Below are 26,221 nucleotides of genomic sequence, written 5' to 3'. Positions count from 1 at the left end.
TTGAACACCTTCAAGAGCAAATTGGATGCTTATCTTGCTGGGATCCTATGACCCCAGCTGACTTCCTGCCCTTCAAGCGGGGGGCTGGACTCGATCTTCCGAGGTCCCTTCCAGCCCTAATGTCTGTGAAATCTATGAAATCATCTAGCAGGCAGATGGGGGCCCGCAACCCTGAGAGGGCTGTGGGGGCTGTGCCAGTCCTCTGGGGGCTGCAGGCCCCTGATCTGCCTGCGAGATGAGGGAGGGAAGCCAGGTGCTGCCACCTGGAACCGGGAAGCTGGGGAGGGGGACCGAGCCCGATCGCTCAGTTCCCCTCCCCAGTGCTATGATCAGGCTATGGAAAGGAACTCAGCCCACGTGGGCTGAGCTCCCTTCCCCAGCATGATCGGGCTGGGGAAAGGAACTCACGATTATAGTGCTGGGGAGGGGAACTGAGTTCAGCTGGGTTGAGTTGCCTTCCCCAGCCCAGTTGTAGGGCTGGGGGGAGGGGAACTGAGTGATTGGGCTCAGTTGCCTTCCCCAGCCTGATTGCAGCCTAGACATTCCCCTGTGCTGTGATTGGCTTCCAGGAGCCCGGCTGCGGGAGGTGGGGACAGCCAGGGCTGAGCTGAGCTTCTGGCTGAGCCACGTGGAGCTGCAGAGCCACTGGGAGCATAGCCCTGGTTCTCCCATTTCTCCCACCACCTGGCTGCTGGCTGCTTCAAAACTTGAAACAGTTTGAAACTTAAGAAATATTTCGACTAGGCTCGTTATGTTTCAAGGCTGTTTCAAAGCCCTTTGTTTCAATTTGATTGCACTGTTTCGAGCTCAAAATGAGTCAAAGCATTGTTGAATCGAAACAGCCAGCAAAATTTCACACAGCCCTACTGATCAGTTGTTGCAAACTTTGGCCCTTCTTGATTTATACTTAAGGAGTCAATATTAGTACAGCTGCTGGTCACTTTAAATAGTTGAGCGAAAATGACCTATACATTTGTACTTTTAGCTTGATACACAGAACATTTTATGGTTGAAAGGAAAGGTTTGTGTGATTTTTGGGACAAGGAGACAATTGCTTGTACCTTTACTTAACTTCTGTAACTGGGTTTTAAAGTCTTTTTTTTATTTAAGAAGGATGTTAAACAAGATATGGGTATTAAATCTGTATTAAAATCAACATAAGTATTAAAAATGTTCACAATTCTTGAATTTCAAAATTACCCACACATTTTCCTAATAAAAGTGACTATTTTCAACTAAAAAGAATTCATTTTCAAACCAAAAATGTATTTTGAGTGAAATTAAGCTTTTAAAAAAAAAACAAAAAGAGGGATTCATAAATATAATGTGAATAGGTAGCATTTCAGCAGGAAAATGTCCATATTCATGAGCTTTTGGGGGGGAAATATTTTTTTAAGTTTTGCTATTACTCTAAGTAAAATTCCCCAGATACTATTTGTAGTCTGAGCCTGTTCCGATTGGGTAGGTAAAAGGTTTGCCAATACTGGCACGAGTTTCATTCTTCATGAATCCACCAGTCGGCTGCAGGCCATAACTGATATAGTTGATAGAGACATACTACTTTTCATTTTCTAAATCTTAAGAATTTAGTACTTAGAGTGCTTTTATACAAAGTAACTAGATGATAATTCAATAAAGATAATGTAATATGTTTTATCATAAGGTATTGGAAGAAACTTTTATTCAAAACATTAAAGCAAATCTTATTTTGGTTACAGAATTTAAAAATACCAGGCCTAAAGAGAGCACTTTCCAAACACAATTACTCATTTTGACACCAGGTGTTTTCAATTCAATAGGTATATCAAATGATAGGTAAAATGTACGTCTCGATGAGAATAAAATTATAGCTTAAATGGAATGTTTTGATAGATGTATCTTATTGTGCTTTTTTTAATAGCTACTCCAGCACCATCATGCAGTTCATGAAATTTCATATATTGCAAAGGATATCACAGACCACCGAGCATTTGGATATGTGTGTGGAAAAGAGGGAAATCATAGATTTGTGGCAATAAAAACAGCACAGGCAGTAAGTATCAGATCCTTGTACTTTTCTATAGTTTAACTCGATTTGAAAGTTACGTCTATAATCTTGCTGTTGAAAAGGACATTGTGCAATATATTATGCTAACAGAAGTGTCTGCATAGATGTTCTTACATGGCAGATTACCAGATTACTGGGAAGAAGGGAATGTACTATACCCTTCTCAATTTTTCTTGATGTATTCTTTCTAATTAGTAATTATTTTCTTTTCTAATTAAACTCAATACATAGACTGAATACAAATAAGTTTAGTTATGTTCATAGACTCATTTAAACAGAAAATGATAGAAACCAAATAGCTACTTTGCATAAAGTCTACCCTAATTTCATTGTATTAGAAACCACTAATAAATATAAGCAATTTCTTTTATACTCATAATCATAATTATCATTAATCTGCAAATATAATTAGTTTTATAGAAATGAACCTTAGCCTGGATGCAATTTGCTAAACTAATATAAACAAGGTAGAAATTAATTCAGTGTGAAGTTCCTTCCCTTTAAAGATAAATATAACTGCTGTATCAACAGCACAGGAGAAAAGGCCACTTTCCTTTATTAAAACTTTACTTTTTTGCTTCAATAGGCTGAACCTGTAATTCTGGACTTGCGAGATCTGTTTCAGCTCATTTATGAATTGAAACAAAGGGAAGAAATGGAAAAAAAGGCACAAAAGGACAAGCAGTGTGAACAAGCAGTGTACCAGGTACCTAGAGGAGTTGAACTGTGGCCAAGAAAAAGTGTGGGTCTGAGGGATGCATTTCTCCAAAACACCTCTGAGAGATGGTTAGCATTTTCAGCACCTGTTATCTTCAATGGGTGTTGAACAGTACTCAGCACTCTTCTGAATCATTCTCAGCAGGGACAAATATGAAGTTAGCAGCTCTGTCTCAGAAGTAGGATTGAAACACTGATGAAAACCATATAACTGCGTACGACAAAAAACCTCAGCAAACTGAAATGATCCACTCATTTCCCATGAAAAGTATTCCTTTAAATTCAGTATGCAAATTTTAGTGAAAATCAATGTGTGGTAGGTCAGTTTTAAGAGCGACTACTAATTTTAGTGCAGATTGAATTTCTTTCTAAATGCATCTGTTTAAATTAAATCAAACATGCTGCAGCTTTGATTAAAAGTTATCCTGTACAGTAATGCCAACACTATCTATAAACTAAAAAAGAAAAAATCAATTTTTCCTGTATAATGAACAGATTTTTTTTTTGCTGTCCTTTAACTTCTGAATATAATTCTCATATCTGTGCTGTTTATGCTCTTTGCTTTTACTGCCTGTCCTCTTACTTTGTTGTAGACAATTCTGGAAGAAGATGTAGAAGATCCTGTATACCAGGTAATTTCTGAAGCTGCACAGACTCAGAGTTTCAGAAATGATTGCAAATATGTTCTTTTATTTTCAAACACAGCCAAACCTTGTAACTAGGTGTTGCAAAAGTTTATTGAGATATCAATTTAAAAGGAGCTATAAAACCTTCAACATAAAGCGAAATATTTACTAGAGAAAAGCTCTAAGTAATAATGCTAATATTATGACAGAGGAAGGAAAGCTTAAGTGCTTGTTCAAAATGTAATACTTGTGTTAAAAAAAACTGTATCGAATTGACTACAATAACCTAGGCCATGAGCAGATATTCAATTGTACAGATACAAATTCTGGGAAAGGGAGCAGTACAAATGTCCAGTCTGCAGCTGCCCCCCTGCCCTGCCTTCTTAGTTGACCCCAGGCTAGAGAAGGCAAAGGGGGCAGTGCCTGGTCTATTCCCCCTGGTCTTCAGTGGGGGAAATGGAGCAGTGGAAATAACTTTTTGCACCAGCCCCAAACCAGGGTCTTGGGAACTGGGGGCCCTGGGAGCAGGGCAGAGGGAGCACTGGCTTGGGGAAGGGGCTGGGAGTTGTGCCTTCCTGTTCCCTTCCCCTCCTGGAGGGAAGGGGAGCAGCATGGCAAAGCCCCTGCCCAGAGCAGCTGCTCCTCCACTCTGCGCCCAGTCTAAAGGAGTGGAGCAGAGGGTGCACCAGTACAACCCCCCTGCCCGCTTCTCACTTTGGGGACACACGGGTAAAAAGCAGGCCAGAGTCTCGCAGCACTGCTCCCTCTACTTGGCTTTTGGTACTGGGGAATCGAGGGGATGGAGCAGTGGGGCAAAGACCCCACCTGCTCCACATACCTGAGACTGGTGTAGGAAAACATGGAGCTGTGCCCACTACACAAGTGAGAGCCTCCCTGATCCCAGTTCCCTGCGTCTCCCTTCCCTCCAGTCCAGAGCCAAGCAGAGGATCTAACAGAGTCCTGCCAGCTTCTCACACCAGGACCTCTGCAATGAGAAGCAGGCAGGGAGTAGTTGGCAGGTCTGCAGAGGAGTGGGAACAATTACCCCCATGTCTTCTCCAGACCAGGGTGACCTAAGTCTCAGGCATGGGAGCCTTTCCCCTGGCTCCACTCCTTCTGGACCCCAGGAGGAGTTAAGCCAGGGGAAAACGTACAGCTGTTCAGTCTTCTTGGAGAAACTCTTGGGAGCAATTTAACCATAGTTAGTCCCAGATTATTTTTCTCTTGCTGAACAAAAAAGATTCTAATAGCATGACCTGATTCTACAATTGCAGCTAATTGCAGTTTCCAAGAATAACTCGAGATTTTGTCGGTCTCCATTTTGGCACGTTGACTTGAAACTCTTTCCAACAGCCAGACGCACAAAGAATGTGTTCAAGTCTTTGTGAAAATCTGCCCCCCTTTAGGGGACTTGCCTGAGGCACTCCAGTTGCACCATCACAAGTCACTATTCACTTTTGGAGAACTTGGCCAAGAATGATATTTTGAAAAACTTAAACTAAAGAAGTTAAGTGAAGTGGCAGACTGCTACTGTGAAACTGGTTAGTTAAACACCAACGTGTTCTCCGAATTTGGGCAGCTGTTTTATTCGCAGCTAAAACACGTGTGGAAAACTAATGATTATGCAGCCAGAGGCGTCTTGCCCAATGAAGTTTCTGGCAAAATTCTCAGTGATTTTGAGTAGGATCCAGATTGGGCGTCAGGCTGTATCCCTAGTGCAAATGCCACAGGAAGTTCATCTAATGTTCATTAAAGGAGTATCAGGTCTGCTTTATTGCTCTTTCATTAAAAATAAAACAACATAACACCGTGGTTTCCAGCAAAGCAGATATCCTTGTGCCAAACTATACTTTGATCTTGTTTCTTTAATGCCCTGCCTGCTTTTTTTTTTTTTTTTTAAATCTGGAATTCCAAATTGCCTTTTTTTCCTTTCTGTTTCATCTTTCCTCTTTGGCTGCTGATGTAATAGTACATTGTGTTTGAGGCTGGACATGAGCCAATCCGTGAGCCTGAAACAGAAGAAAACATTTACCAGGTATAAAATTGCTACCTATTTGTTTCCATCGCATCCCATGCAAACATTTAGCCAAGCACATTTCATATGCTGGAATTCACTTTTATTAGTTTTCATTCATCACACAAATGTCTGAAATTTCATCCTCAGTCAAGCTAAATAAATAATTTCCCCAGTCTCAGCATGACTACTCTATTCATTCATTTCTCTTTTCAGCCTTCTCAAGATGTATCAACTTTATCAATTATGTAGGGCCCTAAACATTGTGTATTCCATACCACACATTAAACGGTCGCTTCCTGTTTTTTTTCTTTTTTTCTGAAGCTTCTTTAATTGCTCTTTGAAAAAGTGGGATAGTAAATGCTGTGAAACTCCAGCTATATCAGGTCAAGTGCTTAGGATGGTATTTAGGCCAGAAGACAAAGGAGTAAAATGGGGAAGAGAAGGAAAAACAAGTAAGAGGCTGGGAATTAGTGTCCTGTAAATCCTCTAATTTGATCATTAAGCTCATTAGTTCCTGGTTTATCTAAACTCCTTGATCTTTGTTGATTTTCAAATGATAATTAAAACATGGTAAGTAGGCAGCTAGTCCAAGGCCTGCTAAGCCACTGAAGATACTCATATTTTCCTGCATACATAGGGTGCTCGTAGACATGTGGGGAGGCTGCTCCGCTGCTCTATAATCACAGCTCATGTTAATGTTAATTAGCATGCTTCCAGCAGCCTTTGTGTCTTGTGTATTAGTGTCTGTGCACTTCAAAATGGTGGTCGGGGCGCTTTAACTAATGCTCATTCAATGAGCGTTAGTTAAAGCACCCCCGCCACCATTTTGAAGTTCAGGGATGCCACACTTTGAGATACTGTGGGACCTTTAATTAGAGCAGGTCTTGGAGCTACTTTAATTCAAGTGCCCCCCCTCCCAAGCCCTGGAACATGTGGAAAAATGCCCATAGTGTTTTCTGGTTGGAGATGAGCTGGCACATGCTGCTGAAAGCATAGTTCCACTTTAGGAAAGCAACTGCATAAAAAACATTGCTTAATTGACATGATTGTGCTCACATTCATGAACAACTGGTGCCTCCTGAGACTGGCAGGGCACTATAGTGGAAAGCGGGGACCGTTCGCAGCTGGTGGCAGTGTCAGCAGTGGGGGGGGGCAGGGTTGGCAAGCGGAGACCACCCACAAATGCCGCCAGCCATGGCGGGCAGCAGGCAAGGGCGGGCAGCAGGTGGCAAGCAGTGATTGTCCGCAGAAGCCAGTGGCAGCTTTGGCAGCGGCCAGTCCCAGAGGGACTTGTGCTCCCCCGTGCCCCACCTGTACATTGCCTATGCTCACATGCTAACTCCACTGTCAAATAAATGTAGTCAAAAGGCTTTTTAACATGTGGTCATCAAAGCAGGAGAACCTATAGGTCACTAAGAGGTTGAGGGTAGCTGACAAGGCTCTGAGGTCAAGAAGAATGAGGAAGAAGAAGCCTCAGAGGTACCACGAGCAGTTTCCATTCCAGAGGGGATAGAAACAAGACCATACTCAACATTTGGAGAAATTGGCCTAGAGAATGTGAGTGAAAAAAGATAGCAGTTACAAGAGGATAATGATATGGAAAAAGAGGATGGTAAACAGGTGATAATCACTTGGCTTATCTAAAAGAGCTGCCACCACCTCTGTAAGTCACCAGTGAGTTGCTCATACCTTCATTCAGCAGCATCAGGGCATAGTTAAGCGCTACCTTCCACAGGGCATGCAAGGAAGTACTGATTTTTTTTTTTTTTTACTTCTGATAAATGTATTCAATAACCTCAATAGATGAAATGTTCCCTTATACTTCACTATTTACTGTAGGTGCTACCTTGAATACAGCAAATTCTGAGATTACCTAACTATGAATCTTATTTAGTTATCTGTTGCAGCTGACAATGATTGAAGTATCACTACAATAGATTTGCCCATGGCCACTGGCACTCTAATATCATTGCGCTTTATGATTTCCCTTGTTGCTATAAATCTTGATTTCCCACATCTTAGAGCTTACGCTTGGATTACTGGAGAACGCTGTTTCTCCTACATGGTCTTGGCTAACTCAGAACGCACCAGTCTACCATTATTAATAACATTAGCCATTTCCTTTCTTCTTTCCCAACTGTTTTCTAGCTCCAAATATTTATTATTCCTGCACATTCGTATACAAACTCCTCGGTAACTTCCATTTCAAGACTCTGAAATGGCACACCCTTATTATCCCTGAATAGGTATATAAATACCACGTAGACCACAGTGATGTTTTAACCTGGTGAAGTCTTAACTTTGGGTCATTTCTGTTCTATCTGGCCCCCCAGTAAGAAGTTTCTTGTATCTTACACAGTCTTTTATGATATTCATAGCCACACCTTTACTTTTGTTTTCTTTGGTAAGCCGGTGTACCAAGACCTTACCCCCAGGAGTAAGCAGGTTCCTGCCTAGCAATTGATTAAAGATGAGACATGACTATCAAACATGACTATTGCAGTTCTGTTGTTTAATATCATTGTGCATGAGCCTTCCCCTATTCTATTCATTTTCTTTCTCCGATATATTATTTCAAAGTTTCTCTGGCTGCTTGTTCTGTCTACTCTGTTTCATCTCTCATGCTATTTCTAATGTACTAGTCGCTGTGAAATAAGACCAACAAGCATGTGCCAATCCTCCTACTCTGTAGTGGACTTCTCCTAACATGCTCTTATGACATCTGTTTTTGTGTTGGTGTGGTTTCTAATGGGCTATTTTTTTTTATTATGTATTTTTTTTCTTTTTATTTAGCACCGCTGGTGTTTATTGTACTTTGGAGCTAAAGAAGAGGGCACAGTCCCTGTTCTAAGGAGTTTAGATTCCTTATTAAGATATACACTGAAATATGGGGGTAGATGATAGGAGAGGGCAAAGGGAAGGCAACAGAAATGAAGTGAAAAGGGAAAAGTAGTACTTGGAAAGTATTCCCAGCAGGAGCTCAGACAGTGTTGTATTACGATACAAGACAAACGTGATAATGTTTGTCTTGAATTATATCAAAGATAGAACTGAATAATAGTACCAGGATAGAGAAGAGTAATGGAAAATGTGCAAAGAAAAAAGACTTGGAACAGGAAGAGAGGGAAAATGTAAAGAGGACACTGTTACAGACTTTACAGACGATATTAATAAAGGTCCAGAAGCATGAGTTAAACTAGTTGAAATATTTCACGTGACAAGAATTTCTGATAAAAAAAAAAGTGCCCCCCCCCGCACTTTTATTTTTTAGACAAATGGAAACTTTGTTAAAGTTGTGAATGTCTGTACTTTTATATTTTTGTTAAGATTGCCATGATATTTTCATTAAAATTGTGTTCGTAGTATCAGAAAGCTGCGGTAGAAGCTAGCCCTGCGCTCTTCAGAGCCTTGAGCTAGGAGTACGTGGAATCTGAACTTCAATGTCAACCGTGACACAACCATCTTTACTGTAAGCAGCAGGATCAGGAGGAGAACTTGAATAAGGGAGGCCAAAAAGGAAGAGTTGGTTTTATTTATGGCAGAGGATACTTGAGGTATAGATCTGGGTGTTGAGGAAGAAAGGACAAATAGTAGAAATGTTCTAGAGCACGGGTACAAGAGTAGGATAATGATGCAGTACATAAACACCACTGTTTCTTTTAAAATATATGATGAGCAGGAGCCTGCTGAGCAGGTGTGCAATGCCATTTGTGATTCCTGGAAGAGTTTAAGTGGATAATTTTCTCCCTCAAAAGCAGTGAAGATTGAATTCTCTCCCCCCCACTCCTCCACCACCTCTTTTTTTTTCAGTGAGCAGTGTATGATTAGAACACCGAGTTGAGTGCGGTACACCTCAGGCCTCAATAATTGATATATGCATCCTTTACTTAATCAAATAGCCTTGTTATGGAAGTCAGTAAAATAAGAAGTAATGCTAGGCAGCATTGGTTTTCATTAAAGAGAAATGCCTTAATGAAGATGGTCTAACATTAGTTTCTCTAGTACTATTTGTACTTCTTTCAAGGAAGAAAAAAATTAAAAGCAACTAATTAAATAAGGATTCTTGGCTTCTGATCTTACACTGTGACTTACCAGTGTGCCCAGATGGAAGCGTTGTCAGTTCAGTCGACAAAGAATTGCACTACCATTACCAGTTTTACACTTTGAATATGCTGGATTATTGTTGTGGGTTATGAGAAGAGGGCACTTTGAGAGAACTGTGAAAAATGCTTATCCTTGGTCATTCTTGAGATATGATTGGGGAGGAGACCTTAAAGGACCTCTAGGAAAATTTAGGAGCACAAATCTTAAAGCTGTGTCAGGTGATGACTGGGATGACTGTGTAGTTTTGCTAATAGTTAGACAATGGATTTGTATAATGTAGTTTGGGTAGGAATGATTCTGCCTCAGGCAAGGGGTTGGGCAAAATGACCTCTGGAGGTTTCTTCCAGCCCGGCTTCTTTCCTGCTCTCTCTGAGGTCTCATTCACTCTCAAATGAACTTGTGCTCCTAAATCCCTGGGTATTTTTGGAATTTTTTCCTCATGTGTATCCTTAGTTAAGTAAGATGAGTGGTGTACCTTGAAAAATGAAACTATTATACTAAAATGTTGGCATTCCAAAAATAAGAATGGTTGAAATTGCCATCCTCTTAGACTATTCAGAATTGGAGACTATGCTGCAGCTCATTAGATAGGCTGGACATAAGGAAAAATGTATTTGCAGTCCAAGCTCCCAAGACCTGGAAGAGACCCCCGCCAGAAGTGGTACAGGCACCTACTCTGGACTCATTCAGGAAATGCTTGGATGCTTACATTACTGGGATCCTATGACCCAGCTGACTTCCTGCCCCTGGGGCAGGGGGCTGGACTTGATGATCTTTGAAGTCCCTTCCAGCCCTGATGTCCATGAAATCTATTAAATCTATAAGATAGGAATCCTCCCATGAATTTATCAGAAAACTGTGGGATTAATCCACTGTGATTTCAGTAGTTTAGAGTCTCCCATATCTCCTGTATGCAAGACTTCTCATTAATTTGTGAGAATTAATGTATCTAGTAGATTAATTAAATTGATTAATTTCTAAACTCTAACCCCTTACACTGTTATCCCAGTTTATTGAAAAGGTAGTACTAGTACTGGTAAATCTACAGCAAGCACTGTTTCACTGTTAAGCATTAGGTTATGTTTTTCCTGGAACAACCATTTTTACCCTGGGAGAAAGGCCCGAACATCTGTATACTCGTGGCTCCTCCTGGGAGAACAGTGACTCTCCAAGGGGAAACTGAGTGTTTGTATGAGACCTGAGAGGACAACAGCTGCTTAATTATGGCTGTAAGTGCTAGGTCAAACCGTGTATAGAAGCGGAAGGGCAGCCTGCCCCTTACTATGAGCTATTACTTTTGTTGACTAACCTTCTTAAATGATGTGAAAGAAGGAGACAGTGCTGGTGCAGGTCAAATTTTCTTCTCCCACAATGATAGTTGTATTTCTGAAGTCAGCAATAGAGGAAGAGAGGCCCACTGCCCAAGTATGGCCCTTGCATTGCACCTGCCACCCCTTCAGAAAAAAAGAAAAACACATCTGTTATGTAGGAGTGGGATCCAGATGTCCATTGACTTTATGAAATTTTATACCAGACCACGTTATCTCTATCATAGGCAACATGAAAACCTCATTTCTGAACACCACTGAAATTAGGGTTGTGAAAATTGAGATTCAGTGTTTTTCTCCTTGGGGTCATCTCCATTTAATATCATCCCCTGAATTAAATGGGATCTTCCTTGAGTTCATTCATGAAAGTGATGAAGTCGTGTTCTGAAGTTAAACTATGGCTATAAATTTGAAGTTTTCCAACCTCCTACTTGAAAGATGACTGTTTTTGATTTACCATTACAGGTTCCTACCAGCCAAAAAAAGGAAGGTGTTTATGATGTGCCAAAAAGTCAACCTGTAAGTGTAAGTATTTTCCCTGTTTATATGCAGCTGAGATGATATCTGCTTTGGTGTACATAATTTTTGTATCATATGGGGTATTCCTTATAATATCACAGTGTTCACTGACCAGTTCAAATCCACCAGGATGCCTTGTTGAGCCTTTTGTTATGGGGTCCTTAATATGTACTAATTTGCTGAAGACCACCTCATTCAAACATCTAAATTCCCTCTACCATTTTCATCCGTGTTCACCCTTTTCCTCCTAACCAAAACTCACGACTTCTAATGAGACATACTTATATAGCTACTGTGCATTGGTCCATGCTAAGTGGGTGGGGACTGCATTTCCTTCTTCCATATTTATAATTCAAACTGTACAGTGTATGAAAGTTTTCACGAAATGAAGGACAGCAGTGGATGCAGATACTGACAAGAGTGGAATTTAAGCACAAATTAGCATTAGGAAGAGGCATGATGAGCATCCACAGAACTCTTTCCCTCTGTCCCCTGTGGTGACACTGCAGATGCAACATCTGCAGCCCTTTCAGAATCTTCCTTGGCAAATACAATATGCTGATGTGCAAAGAATGCACGAGCAGCTTCAAATTAGACAGAGATAAAACATCAGGAATTTGCATAAAAATTACAGTTCTTTAAATTGAAAAGCCATAGAAAATTCCACTTAAAATTTAGGACAGAAAAGCAATTATTTTTCCAATAAAACTAACCTCTGCAGCAACTTAACATCATAACCACTGTATAATTGTAGTGTAGAGATATGTGTAATTATCACTGGTATGGAAAACTGTATGCAACTCCAAAAAAGGAAATAGTCAAGGCCCTTGCTCAACAAATACCCCAAACGAGAGAATCATTGCTGTATATATAGCACCTTTCTTCCATGGTTTTTACCAGCAAAATCCTTTACTTCTATTTGCACACTGCAGTAAGTGCTTTGACTCATTTGCTCCTTGGTCTACCAGTTAGTTGAGCAGTTGCACTCATGGTTATAAAATGCTACCAAATCAAAATGATAGTCTTTCAACATTATCTTTCCCTAAGTGACTACAGTGCAAGGTACTGGAGAATTGGCACACTTTTCCCTAAATTAATGTAGCAGAGACTGGGGGCACATAATTAAGAGGCACTGGAAGACAGAGGCTTTAATAAGATTTTGTTTGTGCTGAAGTGAGGCTTGCATTGGTTTGATTCTCATTTATATTTGGACATTAAAAGTCTGCAAAATAGTTTACTCTTGGGAAAAGTGTTTTGAATAGGAGTTTGCAAGAGTATAGAAAAATGAAGGAAAACCAGTCATGTTTATTGTGTAAGAATAGGAGAATCTACATATTCGAGAGGAAGTGGATGTGTGGTAGCATAGACATAACTGAGCTAGCTCAGATACAGGAAGTACCGTAGCACTGCTGAGAAGCTTGGGCACAGAGATTTCCTAATACAGTAGTGATATTTTCAGAACCCCACACTGCATTGGCATGTACAACAATCAAAAATAAAGCTCACCTTAAACATTTTATAATAGTTCATTATGGGGAGTGAGAGATCAGCTTGTTGTGAAGCAAATTATGGTAAGACAGTTCATGCTGCATAATTAATTAAGGTGGTTGTGGGCAAGAAATAGCTATAAATTTTTTGCAGTACAGTGCTAGAATGTCCTCTGTGAACGTTTCTAATTGGAACAATGCTGATACACTCTTTTGGCCTATTGATGGCATTTCAGATTTTATGGTGAGATTCTGCTTTGGGTGCCAGTTATGTGAAAGACTGTACAATATACTTGCTAGTATGTTTGCACACACCTGTGCATTTAGACGGCTCTGGTAAAGAGCATGATTTTATTAACATGCTGGTCTCTAGCTTCAGCTTGTAGAATTGATATACAGTAAAAGTTCTCTTATCCGGCATCTTTACAAGCTGGCATGCTCCACAAACCGGCGTGCCGGCTTGTAAGATAAAGTGAAACTGGAAGTGCCCACTGTGGCACTTCGGGTTTCTCTGAGCCCCCATGGCTCGGGGCAAAGCAGCCTGCGCTGCCGAGCCCCCCGCAGCCCAGGGGCATAACAGGCTGCGCAGCGCTGTGCGGGATCCACCTCTCTGTCAGTAGCAATGTTGCGGGAGGGGCAGAGGGATGCCCCAGACGCAGCATGAGACGCGGCAGCCAGGGTCGTTCAATTAACCGGCATATTTTGTTATCCGGCATCCCCTGTTCCCAGGGGATGCCAGATAACAGAGCTTTTACTGTACCTCTGTTCTCATCTCTATGAAGTTAGTTATAAACTTTGTTTCACTAAAATTAGAAATGATTAGATCCCCACAGCCACAGTGCTACTGCATACTTTATCTTAAAGTGGAAAAGAAGGAAAAAAGAGGCATTAACTGAGTATAAGCATCTGTGATCGTGTCTCACCTTTCTATTGGTATATAAAATGGAAAACTGAAGCAGTTGTTAAATTTATGTAATATTCAACTTCCCATCTGGTTTTATTACTCATCCTTCTGCATGCGAGACTTTGTCATTGAGACACGTGGTATCATTTTTTTCAATTTATTGCTGCCCCTATTATATAAACCTCTAAAATTCAATTTGTGCCTAAATTACTGAGCAGCCTATACCTGATTTAGACATACAAGGACACTTTCTTTATTAGTAGACCTTGCTTCGATTAATTTCTTAAAGGCTGAAAGAGAGGAATAGTTCTGGCTTCTCATAGGTTTTTGGCGTTGTGGATTCCCTCTTCTGACTTTCTACACACCACTCCATAAAAATGCACTAGATTTTGCTGCCTCTAATTGGGTTGGCTAGATAGTCTAGACAACAATTCATTTCCAAATTCCAGTAGTTTTTTTCTATTGTGGTTATTTAACTAAAAAGCAGTGATTGTTAGAACATGTGCTTGAAAGGCACATCTCCCTTGGTTTGTTCAGTTTTGCTTCAGACAGTTCTGCGTGACCTTATACAAGTCACGTAAGCTAAAGTTTTCAAAAGTGAGATAGGTGCATGACTCATGTTTTTTAAATTCATGTAGACACTTAGTGAACCTAAATCTCATTAATATGTAATTTGGATTGCTATACATTTGTCATGCTGGCTGAACAAGGATTATGATGACAACCTGATGGTGGTTTCATAAAGCTTAATTAATTATTGTTGTTTAGACTTTGAGACAACCATAATAAAACAATATACTATCATAATACTTCAGTAGCATCTGTGGCGGGCCAGTATGGGGTGTTCCTGTGCTGAGCCACCTACCTCACTGCACCTGACCACCTACTATGCTCCAAGTGCCCCCAGGTGCGACTCACATCTAGCCAACCCCCTTGCCTGAGCACACGCGCCAGCCTAGGGGTATTGCCGCCACCACCAGGGGATCTAGTCTGTCTATGGCCCCGTGTCCCCTGAGGTACACAGGCCTTGTAGACCTTGAGGATACTTAACCCACTGTGAAAAATTGGGGTGCTTCCTTTAGCCTAAAGCACAAAAAGTAGCTTCCCTTAGTCAGAGCAAGGGGGCACCAAGTCATAGCCCAGTCCCTCTCCCAGCCAGTGCACCATGCTATGTATCATGAAGAACTTTATTGGTTAAACAGGGAAGGCTTGGGGAATGGTACAGGTTAAAGAAGAATCAAACAACAACCTTAGAGCAAACAGGGTGGCTAAGTAGCCATTGAGCATGCATCTGTATCACAGTATATATTGAGGTAGGTTTCGGTAAGTACCTCACAGGTATCATCCAGAGGCTGATTGAGCTTTCCTCTGGAGGCAGGAAGTTCAGGGTGTGTCACTGAGTTTCCACAGAGATACCCGTCTCTCTGCCTGGTGAATTACTCGCATGTGCCCCCTCCCCCCTTGAAAAAATGCCTCCCCCACTCCAGGAAGAAGGAAGCTTTTAAATAAACTTTTCTGACCACACCTGCCAGGTCCAATCAGGGCAGTTGTTGTTTAAGGCTAACCAGCCAATTTAAAAAGCATCACTGGTCAACTCAGAGAGTGACAGCTCTCTAGTCCCTGCCCCTCTGCCATGAGGTCAGTGCTTAAAATAATGAAGAGAGGTTGAGCCACCTGGTCCAAATCACACTGGTAGAGCTGGTTGCTTAACTACTGGAGTGATAGCCTGGTAAGAAGACAATGACAAAGAAAAAAACTGGTGAAAGAGACATGGGTGAGGCTGGGATGGAAATTCTTTGCAGCATCTTCTGTCAGAAGATAACTGTGTTTTATAAGATCAAGCCTCATGGCATCTACATGATCGGGGTGTCATTAGCCCCAATTAAAAATGGTGAAAATGAAACACTGTGAGAAGTGCTGATGTTCTTAAACTCACAGAAGTAGTGTCATTAGGGCCAGGTATAGCCATTACACATAAACTAGCATACGTGACTGAAAACCAGATGACACCCATAACAGAATAGAAATTTGGGAAACATAGACTGGTATAAAAATGGTGGAATCCAGTCCAGGATAGACCTGGAGTGATGAGGTATCGGACTTAATCGATTTAGGTTAGACCAGTCTAACGAACTTCTGTACCAGATCCCCTATCAGTTTATGTTGGGTCACTGTCCTCCAGTATCCTAGGTGCCTTTGTGGCAGACCACCCTCCCCACCAGCCCCCCTACACAAGGAGATATGCTAGGATTTGCCAGGTGCTTGGCTGCTCAAGGCAGTCACAGGTCTAAGCCAGCACAGATATAGACAGGTGGCTAGAGAGCAGGGAAGGGAGGCTTGCACCAGGTGGTGTAGACGAGGTTGCTTCGTAGAAGGATTGGGCCCCCTGGAGCTCGGCACCAGCAGCAGCGACCAGGATGGGCCCAGCAGCTCAGTAGGCTTGTGCCAGGCAGTGCAGACAGGGGTGCTCTGTAGAAGGAAGGATCAGGCCCCTCCTCTGCCACTGGTGCTGAGCTCTGAGGGGTCTAGTCTTTCCCTCTAGTGAGTGCCCCCATCCATGCTGCATGACGCAAGCCTCATGGGCTGCTGGGTACATTTTGTCAGCTGCTGCTGGTGCCAAGCTCCAGCAAGATGTGCCCGGCAGCCTGACAGGCTTGTGCTGGGCATTGGGGACAGGGCACTCTGTAGAAGGAAGGATCATGTCCCTCAAGCTCAGCACCAGCGGCAGCCAAGAAGCACAATCCTTCATCCTACGGAGTGCCTGGGCCACCACTGATTGGCTGCCAGGCACACCCCCCCCCCGTCCAACACCTTGCTGTCACTGGACCCACTTCTAGCCATAGGCTTCCAGGAGAGCCCTGGAGCGCGTCACGATGGCACACCCAGCTGGAAGCTGGGGACACGGAGTGTACCATGGTGATTCACCTGTGGCTGTCCTGGAAACCTAGGGTTGGACCTGGAGGAGTGTCTGCAGTGGCATCCGGGGGGTGAGAGCATGTGCCTAACAACCAATCAGGAGTGGCTCCCGCTCAGCTGCACTTAGCAGTCTCAGCATGCTGGGAGGCATGCAGGAGTGCCCCAAACCTGGTCGGGGCGGGCATGCCCGCCCCCCTTGCACCCCACCAAAGGGGAACATGTGTTCTGTTAGCTCCCAATCCAACCCACGCAGCTTGGAGAAACCCACATAGGTTTGATCGATTCCACCTCAGGCTGTTCGAATGTCTCTACCTCAAGTAAGAGAACGCAAACCTCTTGGTACCCAGTTCTGTGCCGCATGGCCGGTAAGCACATCACCTTGTCTGACACTGCGGGCATTTAGACACATACTTTTTTGTCCTGCAATGCACTGTAGATACACTACTCCACAGCTCGGCAGACAAGCTGATGCAAACTGTGTTGCAACCTGTGCAGTTGTATAAGCGGCGAAATGCGCGTCAGTGCGCAGAAAATGGCGGCAGTGTGTTTTTCAACTAAAGCACTTTCTATCCGTTTCAGTTCAAAAATGCACTGCCGCTGCTTTCTCAGCGCTGACGTGGATTTCACTGCTTATACAACTGCAAGTGTCGCAGCACCAGGTGCGTCTCAAAGTGCCTGGTGCTGTGACACTTGCGTGTATAAAAATGCCCTGTGAGACCAAAATTGGTTTAGGAACGCAGCGCATTATGATCCGTTGTCCCGTACTCTCCCCGATAAATCCCCTGTGAGCTATACCTTTCATGACTGCCAGCTTCCTCCTTTTCAAGTCCCACCAACCATCTTGCTCTTCTTCCCTGATATTCTTCCCAAGACAAAACTTCACACCATGCATCCATTTGAAGTGGACATAGAGCAAAACAAACAAATCAGGCTTTCCCCAAATGGTTTAAGTGGCATGCACTGCCTTTAGAAGTTGTATTTCAGCAGCTGAAATTAACCATTCCAGGAGTAGGGGCTGTTTAATGAGCTCTTTTTTGTCAGTATTTTCCGCAGTCTCCCTATTATACATACACATCAGGTTCTACCTGTCATGGTGTTTTTAGTAACAAGAGTTGAACTGTAAATACCCTTCACTAAGATTGTCAGTCAAGTCACAATAAACCCTACTCTTCTCATCAAGATGTCTAAACTATCTGCTTACAATTTTATGAAGGCTTTCAAACAACTCATCTTAGTGCTATATTAAGATTCAAAGCCCGATTCCTGGTGCCGCACACCGTGAGCGTTCATTTGCCTCGTAGCAGGTAGTTGGAAAATGTGACCAAATCGAAATGGAAAGGGCAGGTCTTCAACCGGTGTAGGGAACAGAGTTCCGTTTAGACAAGCAGACGATTGATTTATATGCTTTACCCTTGCTTTGCATAGGAATCCGTGGCAATCTGAGGCAAAAGGCAGTGAAAAATCTCAAGGACTTTCATTCTGCTTTGCTGTGCAGTATCTTTTCCAGGATTAAGTCAGCACAGGGACCCCTGTAGTGACAGTCTTCCTAGAGCCATTTTTAGTAGCGCAAACACAGATAATCCCTTTGGTGTCAGGGGACATGCAGCTGGGGAAGATAACCCCAGAAGTAGGCATTGCTGCCTGGAGAAGAGGCATGCCTATAGTGGCCGGCAATAAATGTGTCCAGCTCTGGAGAGAATTCATATTCGGACTCAGGCCTGAAGAAGTCATTTACACTTACCTGGAGCAACCAGAGTGTATTAGGGGTGGGTATGTAGCAATAACTAGTAGGCTAATGACAACCAATTTTAACTTTGAAGGGTTTAGTTGTATTTTGCTAAAATAACACACCAGGGGCGCTTGTCCACGTAATCGGCATTTACCCGGTGATCATATGGGAGGTTCCACAAGTTGCATGTAAGCCTTTTGTGTTTGCAGAGCCCTGCATTTTTATCTGTATTTACAGAGAAGTGCTTCCATGGTCACATGCCTGACTCAGTATGTACATGGGTGTGGGACCTGTTTATGTAGTACATAAAAATGTACTTTATAGGTGTCATTAGTTTTAGCTACATTTGGATAAGGGATAGTTTGTCATTCAGGTATTCCTTTTTTTGTGGTGTAAGTTTCAGTAATGTTTTGGTTGAAACTATTTTTGTAAAAAAAGAAGAAAAAAGAAATGAGCCCATACTATAATTACTAATGCTTCCATGGATTAGAAATGTTGCTAATGTTAACTCTATCAGGATTGGTGTTCTTTGGTGCGGTGTAGACAGGCATGCTGACCACTCACTCCTGTTGTGAATGTGCCATTGTTAGGCCAAATAGAAACAGTGGTTTATAATGGATATATTTAACAGTGTTTCAAAGGTAAAGTCTCAGCACTGAAGGTGAAATGTAGCTGTCACATGTCTTTAGTCATAAGGCTTGCGGTGTAACAAGAGGCCGTTTTATAACAGCCTCTCCACACTAGAGTGATTTGTTTCTAGTCCATGTATGAGTACCATCTCCTTTGCGACCTGTGTCATCAGCCTAGTGTCATAGTATTCATGTTTTCATGCACTGTTGCTAAGTGACCTCTTTCGATGCATATCTCACTATACACTGCTTGTATTTGATGGCTTACACTGCACTGTCATGTCTTATTCTGTTTAAATGTGTTTTTCCCGTATTTTGGATTCAAAAGTAGACAGATGACATTCTAGAAAGAATCTGCATTCAATCTAGTGTCACACTCTGCAGCTGATTGAAATGATGGGGAGGAAAACGTCCTTGTGTGGAAGGTTATTTTGTCATGCCAGCAGTGATCCCATTTATTTTGTTCAACTTTTGTTCAGTGTGCCAAATGACTATTGCAAATCTATTCATGCTGAACATTATCCAAGATTTAAATTCTTCCACATTGTGGGAATTTCACAAAAGACTCATCAAGATTTAAGAAGTGTTTTCCTGTCCCTCTTATTGAGGCTTAGGGGCTTTTTTCCCCACTGTTGTGCTCTTTGCATGGTCATTTGCATACCTGTGCAAAATGAGGTGGTCATGCCTTTAAAATCACTTTGCCGTGGCATAAATGACTATAGAATGTGTAGAGCAATAGATACTTAGGGTTGGCCAATACACAAAAGGATTTAAGGGACTAAGTTTTACCTGGTAAAGTTCCGTAGGCACCTAGGCTAGGGACAGAAATTACACATAAACCAGTAAAAGTGATTGGAAACCAGTTCAAATCTGTAACATAACAGAAGTTCAGTTCACATAAACTGTTTCAAAGTAGTTGAAACCAATTTAAGATAAACCTGGGTGGACATAGTATCAGACTTCACTGATTTAAGTTAAATCCATTTATTGAACATCTGTCCCAGACCCCTCCAGATTCAAGTCAACTTTCAGGCCCCCAGCATCTCGGGATGCTTTGCAGGACCCTCACAGCCTCCCCTTGTAGGGTGGGCGGGCTAGCTTTGGCCCAAGCTGTCTGCACCAGCCAAGCAGAGAGGAATGGTCTAGCACCCCCCAGCTTCTGGCCTGGGCCACTGCAGGCACATGGCTGCATTACCGGAATCAAAAGTCAATGCCTGTTCACTTTCTTATCGTTTCAGTCTATGAAGTTTAGACTAACCTGCAAAGATCAAATCCATTCAGCCTCAGGATTTTTGATTGTCTGTACTTAGCCCTAATGTTCAGCCTCAGCCCATGCCCAGAACTGCCTCAGTCTCATCAGAGAGGAACTACTCATCTAGCATAAGCCCCATTATGATCCATGAATTGAGGGATCTGACCAAATCAGTGGCATCTCTAAGGCACATCTAGAGAGTCAGGCTCTACACAAAAAACACAGTGGCAACTGTCACTTCAGTTCAAAAAACTGGATAGAGGAAGTAATGCCCTACTAGACAAGAGTGGTTGGAGAACCCATCAGGATTTAGGCTGAGAGGCTTCAAGCTATAACCAACAGGGTAAGCACTGTTCTTTGATAGAGCAGTCTCAGCCCTCCCGTTGAAGTTGCTGTAGCCTCAGTTACCTGGGCAAGGCTCCAGACTCTGCACCGAGGGCTGTTTACATGGGGGGTTTGTTTGGAATTTTTTACGGGGGTTGTTTTCTTTGGTTTTGTTTTTTGCATTTAATAGTCTTTGGATAAAATGTATAATCTATCAGGGAGAGATGTCCTCTCTCCCTGGGGAGTGCTCTCACTCGCTGTGTTACGGGTCATGTTTACTGTGTCATGCCCAACAAATCTTTATATTGATGCCACACAAAATGGGACTGTTTCAAGACCCTGGTTTGGTTGCTGAGCTGGGAAGTGGAGGCTGTATATTTTAACCCCCTGAAGGAGAAGAGGGAATTGAATCTACTTCTCCCACATCCTGGTGCTAATGGTCCAACTCTTGAGGCTCCTAGAGGCATGCAGGGAGCTGGATGGAAATCCAGCACGTTGAAGCAGACTCATTAAATCTAGTCTGCTGGAGCACAGAAATAAACAAGTCCCAGCAGCCCCCCACATCACGTGTATCAGTGTCACGTGATGTGGGAGCGGCAGCTGCTTTGAACTAAAGCTCATTCAGTGAGCTTCAGTTCAAAGCGCCCTGTTGCCATTTTTCAGCATGGGATGCTGATACACATGGCGCTTGGGTACTTTTAATAAGCGTGGCTCGCTAATTAAAGCACACTCCCCTTCCCTGCACTTCCTCTAGAACATGTAAAAATGCCCGTATGTAAAGGGGCTCTCATACAAAGGTTGTGTTACCTCTACCTCTAGTTGTCCAATTCAAAAAAAAAAAAAAGAGGAGTGATTTTGGTTAACTCTTTCTTCAAGCAGCTTAGACACAGTAGCATAACTAAGGAGAAACAACCAGGACAGCAGCCCCAGGCCCTGCCTTTGCCGGGTGGCAGGGCAGGGCACAAAAGCAACCATTGCCACAGTGGTGGCTGATGGTGCTGCTGCAGTTGGCATGCCATGAGCTGGCACTGCCCTGGGCACATGCAGCTTTCCTGCCATGCCTGTACTTAGACACCTAGCTCCAAGAGAGGTATTGGCCTGTGAATACCAACCCTGAGGCAGGTACCTGGAGCCAGATGCCTATGCACTGTATACGGGCAGGGCTGAAGATAACACCCCTGTTCAGAAAAGCCTTTCCTACTGCCTTATTGTGCAGCTCCCTGAGGATCACAGTCTGAGATGTCTGACTGTTTAGGGAGTGTAGGCTCATAGCCAAGGACTATGGATTGCATTCCAGGGGGCCAGGCACCTAAAACTTTGGTATTTAGTGCTTAGCATAACATCTCACAAGTCCCTTTAATATCTACCATGTTTTGGCATAATTCCTATTGATACAAGTTAGAATGTGATTGTACAGAGACACAGGACTAAAGTTGCTCTTATTAACTATGCAGATACTATAGGAAAATCCTAAACAGTTTAATAGGGAAGAAGCCAATCAGGTTCAGAAGAATTACCCCCAGAAGTGTGTTGACTATCATGACAAAAGAATATGGCACCATTTTCTATTGCATTTTGAACCATTGCTTGGCATTGTGTAACAAAGTCATAATTCTGTGCTTGACATATGGGATTGTTCTAAAAAGTTCACTGTAAAAGAGTTTCCATTTTCAGCTACACTATTTCAGCTGTAAATAAAGAGCAGCCTATGAGTCTTATGCAGACCATAGAGTTCTTCCCAAGAAAACAGAGGAATTAATTAGCTCATAATGTAAGTGCTCTGCAGATGAAAAATATCATGAAAGTGATAAATACTGTGTTTTTACATTTCTATTAGCTATGACTGCCCTCATCAGAAATAGAGGCACGGCTGGCATAGGTCCCAGTATCCAGGGCTCCATCTTGATTCAAGGGAATTTAAATAAGACTCTCTGTCATTGAGACATTTGCGATCATTTTTGTAATTTATGGCTGTCTTTATTACACAAACCTCTAAAATTCAATTTGGGCCTAAATTGCCTTCCTTCTAAAACTCATTTTATGCCAGATTACCCAGTTTACCTCTAACTGATTTAGACACACAAGGACACTTTCTTTCACAATAAACCTTGTCTCCATTTATTTCCTAAAGACTAAAACAAGGAGAAAACTTCCAGAGCTTCTTAAAAACCCTTTGGGGAGTTCTCTTTTCCTTTCAGTGTGCAGCAATACAACAGTTTTCACTTGAAATAGAAGTAGACTGGACAGACAGTCGAAGCAACTTGTTTCCAAACCCACATCATTTGCTGCCCCAATCATATTTACCATGGAGGATTTATGGGTTCTGTATCTTCCACTTCCGTATTACAGAAATGACAAAATACTGCCTATTTCATTTTATTTGGCTCTCAAACTTCCAAAAAGCAGACATTGGTGACATTGTTCAGCAAACTTTGGGTTCTCTTGGCACAGTGTTACCAACGTGTATAACAGATCTACACAGTTTGGGTGTGTTTGGTAAACTGATAAAGATCTGGTTGCTTTATGCTTCCCTCCCCACAAAAAGGGCTTTCCTTCAGCCTTTATCCTGCCTGTCTATCTCCCCAGGATCATTATGGATGTCCAGAGGGATTCAGTGAAACATAGAAGCAATGGGAGTTGTGTCACATTAAGTATGAATGAGATTCCTTAAAGGCATAGGAAGATAGGACTTAGACCACATGAGAATCTCAGTTTGCACCATTTCCTAATATCCATAAGCCTTTTGCTAGTAAATTAGCAAGCACATAGGGGCAAGCTGCTGGGAAATGACCCAGGCCCTATTATTCATAATAAAGTTAGTTTGCTTTTGCTTTAATTTCATGTTCTGTCTTGCTAAGATAACGATGAGAACTGATGCAGTCTGTTTTGAGTCACCCAGTGAAAGAAGCAAACAAAGAGCAGGATGTAATGATGAAGGCAACATCAACTCTTATCTTGCATAAAATATTAATGACACATGTTTTTCATGACTTGAAAAATCTTTTTCTCTTGGCTAAATGGTAGTTTACAGTTGCTAGCTTATTCCCAACTGGAGTCAACATACTCAATGACTTCCCTGAAAACTGGAATCCTGTGCATTTATCTGTAATAGACTCCAGTGTTGTTATCCCATCGCATCCCATTAGAGAAACCATATTCACAAAGGATCAGAATCAGTACACACTATGGTTAGATGCACCTCTACAGAGGTCACTTAGGCCAGGTGCTGGCATTAAGCTTTTACTGGTATAAATGATTGGAAACCAGTCTATACCCACAAAAGTGGTCTAACAAAACTGAAGTTCAGCACACGTAGACTGGTTAAAAAATGGTAGGACCCAGACTAAGATTTGCCTCCCTGCCCCACCAAAGGGTGAACATGTGTTTTGTTTGCTACCAATCTACACCGCTGTTTCCAGAAAACCACAAAAGCTAGATTGATTCTGCCTCAAGCTTTTTGAATGTCTGTACTTAGCCTTATGCCCTGTCCTCTATGCCAGAGCAAAAGTCGACAGGGGAGCTTTACTATCTTGTTTATCAAGGCACTTACAGCACCTAGATACATCAGGGAGGGCCCCCATCCCAAAGTGGATTTCTGAAGGCAAATAGTTTGCTTATGGTAGTAAGTCTGGTCCCAAGAGTGCTCAGCCAGGAGGCGGAGTTCTTTTTGGTGTTTTCCTTCAAACTCTATTGCATTTGGTGCTTTTGAAGAATAGCAGGGTTAAAATAAGTTTGCTTTTAAATGCACATCTACCAAATAGAAAACCAATTTATTAGCTTAATTCAAGATAAAAAGATTTGGCAGCCTACGAAATAAAACACAAGATTTCTGTCCCTATTTTCTCTTAAAAAGAAAAGGATTATAAGTTGCAGCAGACTCTTTAAACAGAAAAGCTATAAAATGACAACATTTATAAAATGTTATGCATCTTCCTCATTTAAATATAAGGCACATTCAGAAACTAAAAATCTCTGCTCCACTGGAGAGCTCAAACTGCTTATGCTGCCCTCGCTGTAGAGAGCTGCCCCTATGCAGAGAGGGGGAGCACAGGCATGAGGCAGCAGCATAGGGGGCTATGGAGGAGGGTGCTGTGAAGGGGAAGGACAGTTCATATCTGCTGTTTGCCACCCGATCCTCCAGACCAGACTTTCCCAAGTTGGATTCAAACTCTTTGTGGGCTGGATCTGGCCCATGGGCCATAGGTTGCCAATCCCTAGTCTGAGTTCATAGTTTATCTCATATGGATGCTTTTCAAAGGCGTTCTGTTTAGTTTCCCGTAAGAGTTATAAATCAGGTAATTTGCCTATATCTTTGTGTGTAGCAGGGTCAGAGCTTTCTGGTAAATATTCTACACAGTAGCTGTTACAATGTTTGAATAGTTCTTGGGGAAACCATCACTAATTTTGTCTTTCTGTGGCATATAGAATTCCATTTGTAGCCCAAGGAACTGGGAGTCTTTGATTCAAAACTTAGATTAAGATGACTATAAAACTGGATTAAATCTAATCTGAGCATTTGTCTGTTTTCTTTCCATATGAAGTAACAAAAGAAAAGTACAGGTGGTGTAAAAGAAGTTTATGTAGATGAGGTATAAGAGAAAACATTGCTAAATAATGGAAAAGGGGAACATTTCAAAGCCAGCTTGACTCTGAAAGTGGAATGGAAAAAACTGTAAGGATTGTGTCACTTGTGTGTTAGAAAGGTTTTTCAAATCAATTGTGGCATGGATCAGAAATATTGTCTGTGGCCAAATCTTGACTTCCAACATGGAACATATTCAAGTAAAAATATTGTAAATCCATGGGGCCATTAACAAATTATAGCTGTAGATCTAAGTCACGTTTCCCACACTTGGAAGTGTACAGAGATCTAATTTTGGTCCATCCATAATCTTATACCTAAATACCATGGAAAGGACTCTTGCATAAATGGAAATGGTACCACAACTTGAGGTGCAGTCCCATGAACAAGCTGCTATATTTTATAGCATTGTCTTCAAAGTGCCCCTCCCTGCATTTGTTGTGTCCACATGAGTTCGGACGTTTGATTCCCCTGGGACAACTAGGCAGTGGCGCACCTGGTGCTATAGCTAGTTGTCCCTGGGGAATGCCTGTGCCATGTGCCCTCTGGCACACAGCAGATTACCCCGCCTGGGGTAGGGGAGGCTGGGACTAGCCTACCTGGGGTCACGGGGGCCTCCCAGGGCAGCAGCAGCAATTCTGCCATGTGGAGCCTGGCCAGTAGTCAGAGCATGGCCAGGCTCTGGTTTTGAGCAGCACATGGTGCCCCTGAGTGCACTGCTTCACTTTTTTTTCTGCTGTTTTTTTGACCTCTGGATATCCAGAAGCCAATCTGCACCCCCATCCCTGCACGCTGCTCCTTTGAAACATGGAGAACAGCTAAACATGCAGTATGTGGTGTTGCAGAAGCATCTGCTGCGCCACGACCCACACGGCCACACTTGTGTGGATGCGGCCATTTTGTTGACCTCTCCCAAAGCAGTAATCCCATTGGCACAAATGGGATTATGCATGTGAATATGAAAGACTAGTCCCTTAGTGTGTCCATGAGTTCACCCCCTTAGTGTATCCATGAATTCCCCATCTCCAATAATTGTTCTC

The 26,221-nt window shown here is 42.4% G+C and overlaps 1 protein-coding gene across 15 annotated transcripts in view; it reads left to right on the top strand.

The window, feature by feature from the left end:
* DAB1 (DAB1, reelin adaptor protein) overlaps window positions 1–26,221 on the top strand; it is a 771,943-nt gene that overhangs the window by 700,864 nt on the left and 44,858 nt on the right. For 8 of the 15 annotated variants that reach the window (XM_019531498.1, XM_019531499.1, XM_019531503.1 and 5 more), the window contains 5 exons: window positions 1,901–2,032; window positions 2,634–2,753; window positions 3,358–3,396; window positions 5,360–5,425; window positions 11,305–11,364. In XM_019531498.1, the coding sequence (XP_019387043.1) occupies window positions 1,901–2,032; window positions 2,634–2,753; window positions 3,358–3,396; window positions 5,360–5,425; window positions 11,305–11,364 (417 nt within the window). The remainder of the gene's footprint in view (window positions 1–1,900; window positions 2,033–2,633; window positions 2,754–3,357; window positions 3,397–5,359; window positions 5,426–11,304; window positions 11,365–26,221) is intronic. The other 7 variants (XM_019531512.1, XM_019531508.1, XM_019531511.1 and 4 more) reach the window with 4 other exon arrangements.

Source organism: Crocodylus porosus, unplaced genomic scaffold (assembly GCF_001723895.1).
Source record: "Crocodylus porosus isolate Cpor-Errol unplaced genomic scaffold, CroPor_comp1, whole genome shotgun sequence".
In the NCBI taxonomy this organism is placed as follows: domain Eukaryota; kingdom Metazoa; phylum Chordata; order Crocodylia; family Crocodylidae; genus Crocodylus; species Crocodylus porosus.
Note: the sequence above shows the minus strand (reverse complement) of the source record. Positions and strands in the feature narration are given on the sequence as shown.